The sequence below is a fragment of the Tachyglossus aculeatus genome, chromosome X1 (assembly GCF_015852505.1).
Source record: "Tachyglossus aculeatus isolate mTacAcu1 chromosome X1, mTacAcu1.pri, whole genome shotgun sequence".
NCBI lineage: Eukaryota > Metazoa > Chordata > Mammalia > Monotremata > Tachyglossidae > Tachyglossus > Tachyglossus aculeatus.
The window spans coordinates 128,849,512-128,856,255 of NC_052101.1; the positions used below are offsets into that span (position 1 = coordinate 128,849,512).

Here is a 6,744-nt window from a genome sequence, read left to right on the forward strand (position 1 = left end):
CCAGATGGGGGAACTGAGGCCCGGAAAAGGGAAGTCACTGGCCCCGAGCCCCCCGGCCGTCGGGGGGCGGCGTTGGGATTAGAACCCACGGCTCGGTCCGCCTCCCAAGGCCGGGCTGTTGGGCGCCTTCCCGCCGCGCGCCGGCACGTGACGGGGGGGCGCCAAAGAGCCCACGTGCAGGGCGGCCGCGGTCTCCCGGCAACGGGAGGCCCTCCGAGCCCCCTGCCTGCCCCCTGGGCCCCCCGGACCTCCTCCCCCTCCCCCTCCCCGCCGATTGGCCGCCAGATCCCGCGAGATTTGGCCGGTCGGCCGAGAAATAAAAAGGGGGGAGGGGCCCTGCGGCGGGTGGGGCGCGAGGGCAGTCGACCGTTGGATCCTGTCAGGGCGGCGGCTGTCCGACGGGCTCCCGCCGGCTCCGTCCTCGTCCTTCGGCCTCCGGCCTCTGGTCTCCGGCCTCCCCCTCGGCGCTCCCCGCGGCGCCCCGGGGACCCCCCCCCCCCCCTCCCGGCCCAACTTCTCCTCAGTCCGTGCTGTGCGACCGACCGATCGACCGACCGACGGAGCAGGCACCGGCTGAGGGAACGCGGGGCCGTCGCGTCGGGCTCCCGGACCTCAGTGGTCCTGGGCCGTGGGCCCAGGCGGGACGCAGGTATTGTCTGGACGGCGGCCGGGCGGCGGGCCTCTCCCTCAGACCTCGGCCTCGTCGGGACAGGGAGACCGGCCCGGGCCAGGAGACAGGGAGGGCGGGTGGCACCCGGAGATTGCGAGCCTTCGTCGGGCCTGTTGCCCGCCCACCTTCCCACCTCCTTTCCCGCCCGCCTTCTCGCCTGACTTCCCTCCTCTCTTCCCGCCTGACCCGTGGCCCAGCCCGGCCCGGCCAACCAAGGGGCTTCTCCCCGCCTCCTTTCCTGTCTTCCTTCCCTCTGCCCCCCCCCCCCGAGACGCTTCTTCTCACCTCCCTTCCCCCCCACTCCAGCCACCCGCGGCGCTTCTCCCCGCCTCGCTTCCTGCCATCCTTCCCACCTCTCTTCCTGCCTGCCTTCCCGCCATCTTTCTCACCTCCCTTCCCGCCCTCCTTGCCTCCTCCCTTTCCACCGGCCTTCCCGCCCTCCTTCCCTTCCCCCCCCCCCCCCCGGGTTGCTCCCCGCACTTCCCCCCGCCGGGCCCCACCTCACCTAGAGACCCCGCCCCCCACCCCCACCCATTTCCATTCCCCTCCCCCTCCCTCTCTCCCCCACACTCCAGCCCGTAGCCTCGTTCTTTTGTTGGCTTGGACTCCTAAGCGTTTAGTACAGTACCCCTCACACAGTAAGCACTCACTAAATATGATATAATGCATGAAGGAATGAAGGAGTGAGTGAGTGAATGCATGGGGGCGGGGAGGGGAGCGCCTTCCGGGCCCCGCCCCTCCCCAGGGCCCCGCCCTCACCCTGCCTTGGCCCCCGACTGGTTCATGGCCCCATCTCCTGCCCCGGCCCCGCCCCCCGGGGCCTCAGGGGCAGCGAGGAGGGCCCCATCGTCACCGTCAGCTTGTTTACCTAGCCCTCACCTACTGTGTGCACCCCGCTCTACGACGCCGACCTCCCACCCCCTTTACGTTTACTGCTCCGGCGGCCACCTGTCATTCCCAGACATGGATATGGACGAGGGCAGGAGCCCACCCGGATCCTCATCTGCCAGCCCCGGTGTCACGATGGAAGAGCTGCCTTTCTATGAAGTTTGTGCGGAGATAGTAAAGCCCACCAGACTGGGTGAGGCTGCGGCCCCACCCTCTATCCTCCTAGGCCCCCACCCCTTCCCTTTCCAGCGGGACGGTGCCCCTAGGCCTCCCTTTATCCCTCTGATCAGACCCCTCTCCCCTACTCCCAGCGGTTTCCCCTTATGGTTGGGCTGGATTCCTGGTACCAACGTTTACTGCCACAAACTGTTGCCTCCAAAAGAGTCCCCACAGCCGGGGTGAGACCGGAGGCTAAGGGAACAGGAACAATCTCTTGGCCTGCTCTAGGAACACCCTCCTTTCCTCCCCCACCCCCGAATCCCCCACACGCCTCTTCTGTAACCTCTGGTTGTGTTCCAGTGCCAAAGGACTCTTTCACGTCAAAGAATGCAAAGTTGGTTTTTATTGCCAACTCAAAGACCTTTGATAAGATCCTCAATACCAGGTAAGCATAACTGATCCCCTCCCCATCAACCCACTGTAGAAACAGGCAGGGTCTTCACCTTGTTCTATCTCCCCCCACCTCCCACAGCCCGGGTTGGGATAAATCAGCCTGGTTGTGGAGAGCTACCACTATTGGGATTGGGTATGGGGCGGGGTGGGCAGTTTTTTGAGGGACACCTCCACATTTCTATTTCTGCAGAAAGGCCGAGCTGATGAATAAGAGTTTCAGTCGTTTACAGCTGCTGTTGAGGTATAACATCCCCCTCCTCCCTCATTGGGCCCCAAGTGGGTTGGTGGGATGGGGGGAAAGGAGGGGGTTTGAGTAGATTCTCAGCTGCTCTCTCCTCCCAGGCTCTCTCCCCAGCTCCAGGAGGTGGTGGGAGGTAAAGCTGAGGGAAGGGTAAAGGTCCTCTCTGCTGACTGGGCTCTGCCTGTCCCCTCGGTCCCACCTGTCACACAGGATGTGTTTATGGAATACCCAACACCCTCAAACTGACAGTTTTCCTTTGGGTCTGATGGTCAATGTCAATCAGCAGAATTTGGAATTGGTGAGTGGCCCATCTCATGCCTAAGGCGTGTTTGGGAGGGGAAGGGGGGGAAGGAAGGGAGGGGAGGATCAGGGAGCTAAGTAGAGGGCAGGAGTGGGGAAGGGAGGAGACGAGTGGAGAAGAGTGGGGAGGTGAGAGGAGAGGGGAGGGAGGAGAGGAGAGTGGAGGACAGAGATGGAAGGAGGGGAGGGAGTGGTGTGTCACCTATGTAGAATGACCTGCCTGGTCCTTGACCACTGCCTTTGCCCCAAAGGACAAATCTGATCATGGTGCTCGCCCTCTAAATATCACCCATCTGGTCCACCTTTCGGACACAGTGGCCAACAGAATCCTGGTCAGTTGGTCTCTGAACGAAACACGGGTGAGTATGGCTGGAGTGGGGCTGGGGCAGTGTGGGATGGGGCACTGGACTTTGGGGAGGTGGGGGTTGGGGGGAGGTGTGTACGGGACACAGTCCTGACCAGTGTCTCCACCCCCTCCCTGCCCTCACCTAGGACTTTGCCGGGGCAGTGTACCTGGTGATGAAGCTTACTGCAGACGATTTACTGGAGAAACTTTGGGCCAACAGCATTTTGCCTGCAGAGGAGACCCAGGCCATGAGTGAGTGACTGCTCTCCTGCACCCCATCCTTGGGGCCCTGAATGATGCTCCTCCCCCATCCCACGCCGGGACCTCCTCCACCTCTGGCCCCTCTCCGCCCCCCTTCCACTTCTCAAAGATGAGTTTACCCGGTCCACAGCCTGCTGATCCCTGGGCTGAGCCACGGCCTCTCTCTGGCCAAGCTCACCCCCAACGTCTCCTCTCTCCATCTCCATTTCAGTTCGGGAGAAGCTGGGAGATGATTCAGGAGAGCCCTCCACCAGCAGCCTTCACATCTCCCTTATGTGCCCGGTGGGTGTGGGTTGCGCCCCGAGGGGCTGAGACCCCAAGTTGGGTGTCTGGAAAAGGAAGGGGGGTGGGGGCGAGGAGAAACGTGGGTAAGCGTCTGAGTCCCAAAATGGAGGTGGGGACTTGTGGTGGGTGAGCCGACGACCCTCCCCCTCTACCCTCCGGCCAACCTTTCACTCTGTCTCCACCCCCCTGACTCAGGAGGAAAACAAACGTGTGCTTGTGCCCTGTCGTGCACTGACCTGCTCCCACCTGGAGGTTTTCGACGCAGCCCGGTACCTACAGATGAATGAGGAGGAGGGATCATGGATGTGTCCTGTGTGTCACCACCATGCTCCATTCTCCAAACTCGTTCTGGATCGGTATGGACAGCTTGCCGCAGACCCCTCTCCTCCAATTCCCCCCCCACCCTTTCCCTGCGGACCGACTCATGACCTTTCTCCCTTCAGGTATTTCCTCGATATCCTCGATGCCAACATATCGTGTGAAGAGATTGTGATATACCAAGATGGGTCCTGGTCCCCGATACTATCCAACAGAGATTTGGTCGATGATTGTGAATGTGAGAGTCTGACTCCTCTCTCCCCCGACCCCCACATCCTGCACAGTCCCCAAACCCCCATCCCAATGCCCGGCTCCTTGGGTCATGGTAACCTGGAGTGAGGGCCCCGACCCTCCCCACCCTCAGCCGACCCGGAGGGAGTGGGATCCTCTTGGGATGGGTTCGGCTGGGCTGGGCTGGGCTGGTGCGATTCAGGCCTCTCTCTCCTCCCACGCAGATACTCCTCTGCGATACAAGAAGCTGACTGTTTCTCCTAGTACGACAAAGAGCACCAGCTCGGAGGGAGAGAAAGAATTTAAGTACGCTCCCAAGATGCCATGTCCAGCCACCACAACAGCCATCCCAGCTGCAACCACCCATGTGATGTGCAACCCCAAGATTGAGCCGCCTAGTCCCCCACAGGGGGGCCCAGGGGTGGAGGTGAAGGAGGAGGAGGAAGAAGCCGCTGACTTGCCTCCCCAGCCCCCAGCACCCCCTCTCCCTTCGTCGATTGCCTCCACTGTGAAACAGGAGCATCCAGTCATGTCCTGGGGGCAGGAACAGGGCCAGGATGTCCAAACTCCAACTCTGGAGTTGCTAGAGTCTTTGCTTCAACAGATGTATGACTATGCACGGCGTAAGTAAGGGCCCCTGGGTGCCGCTCTCCCCTCTGTGTGGCCGAGTGTGGGGTGTGCACACGCCCAGGTGTACGTGTCTGTCGGCAGGCGTCTCGGTACCTGTATCCTTCCTGGTGTGTTTGTTTGCCTGGGCCTGTGTGCTACTGGAACTGCATGTGTGTTTCTTAATGTGTATGTGTTTGTGTTCCCACGTGTGTCTGGATGGAATTATCGATGGATGGATGGAGGTGGATGGGACTGTGGTTGAGGTGACCTGGATTTAGTTCCAAATTTTTCCACCTCCACAGAAATGAATTTTCCGGCATACGTCGACTATCTTAGACAGGTGAGCCCTATTCTTTTCTCTTCCCTGGTTCCCCTGGTATCCCATCTTCCTGGTCTCCTCCCATCCCAGAACCCTTCTGACCCCATAATCCTGGACCCCACTGACTACAGGCTGCCCAGGTACAGATAGGGAAACTGAATTGGGGAGGATCACTCTCTAAGCCGTGGTTCCATGCCTCCACAGGCAGGGACTTTCCCTTTCCTCCCCTTCTCCCTCCCTCTCCCTTCAGCTCCTTCCTCCTCTTGTGGGCACTGGGAGCTGAGGAAACGGTTCTCCTTTCAAGTGTCTGTGCTGGGGGAGGTGTAGCTGGTGCGCATGCGTATCTGCGCATCTTTGTGTTTGGGGGGGAAAGAAGGAGGTGTGGGATCTCTCCAGTGGGTCAGGTCCGAGGCTTGCTGCTCCTGTGACCCCTGCCAGGGCTGGGTCTCAGCTGGTCTTATGCTCTCTCCCTCTGCAGTGTTGGAGTTCAGCCCTGTTTACCCCTCAGGACACCCTTCAATTCTGCCACGGCCATGGCCACGGCCATGGCCACTGCCACGGCCACTGCCACGGTCACGGCCACTGCCACGGTCACAGCCACTGCCACGGTCACAGCCACGGCCACTGCCATGGTCACAGCCACGGCCACTGCCACGGTCACAGCCACGGCCACAGCCACGGCCACTGCCACTGCTTGGAGCACCATGCCTTCCCAGCTCCTGGCCCCTATTTTCAGTGGCTCCCACCACCACTGCCCACTGGGCCTCCCCCCCCCCGAGAACCAGCTGCCATCTCTCTGTGAGATCAAGGAGGAAGGGGACAGGGATCTCCCGGATTTAGCGCAGCCCCCTGCACAGGGCCCTTTAGCCCCAGTGGCCCACCTCTCCCCTCCTGCTGGGTCGTTGGGAGACACTCTGCGGGGCCTGTGGGGATCGAGTGAGTGCAGCCCTCCCGGGCTCCTGAGAGCCGAGGCTCCTCCCGCCCACCTGGGTAGCACTTCATCCTCCAGAATGAGTCAGGCTTTGCTCTCCCAGGTGGGACATGCTGTTTGCAGCAAGTTGGATCAGGCTTCCTCCTCCAAGGCCAGCGAGGCTTCCTTCTCCAGGGGGAGAGAGGCTTCTTCCTCCAGGGAGAATGAGGCTTCCTTCTCCAGGGCAAGGGAGACTTCGTCCTCCAGGGCAAGGGAGGTTTCCACCTCCAGGGTGAGAGAGACTTCGTCCTCCAGGGTGAGAGAGGCTGTGTCCTCCAGGGAGAGTGAGGCATCCATCTCCGGGGCGAGGGAGGCTCCCTCTTCCAGGGTTGGTCAGGCCAGGCAGGCAGTTGGGGCCTCCTCCAAACTGGATAGCGATGAGTCTGAGTAAAGGGAGGGGGATAGTGTTCCCAGACCCCCTGCCCTCCACTGGCTTCTTCTCCCCCACCTCAGGTCACTGGCAAAGGGGTGTGTGTCAGGTTTAAGGTGTTTGTGTGTTTCCCCCCCCCCTCCAACCCTCGAGGACCATATCTGGGGCCTGCTCTAATGGCCTTTCTTTAGGGGCTGGGACTGGGGACAGGCAGGTGGCCCTGATCTCTCCCTCCCTCATTTAATTCATTGCTGTTTGGGGTTGTTAGCAAGGGACCCCCCATAAGAACACTTCAATTTGCTTAGAATTTTATTGACCTTAGAA

The 6,744-nt window shown here is 61.1% G+C and overlaps 1 protein-coding gene across 1 annotated transcript; it reads left to right on the top strand.

Annotated features, from left to right (window-relative positions):
• The first annotated feature begins 561 nt into the window (after positions 1–561).
• On the top strand, positions 562–6,441 carry LOC119949970 (E3 SUMO-protein ligase PIAS3-like). The gene is given in 14 exon segments (XM_038771827.1): positions 562–649; positions 1,632–1,751; positions 2,078–2,162; positions 2,361–2,411; positions 2,622–2,709; positions 2,963–3,070; positions 3,204–3,309; positions 3,530–3,600; positions 3,799–3,959; positions 4,047–4,159; positions 4,377–4,775; positions 5,064–5,101; positions 5,559–5,846; positions 5,848–6,441. Coding segments are annotated over 13 exon segments (2,220 nt in total). The 5' UTR covers positions 562–649; positions 1,632–1,633.
• Positions 6,442–6,744: the final 303 nt, after the last annotated feature.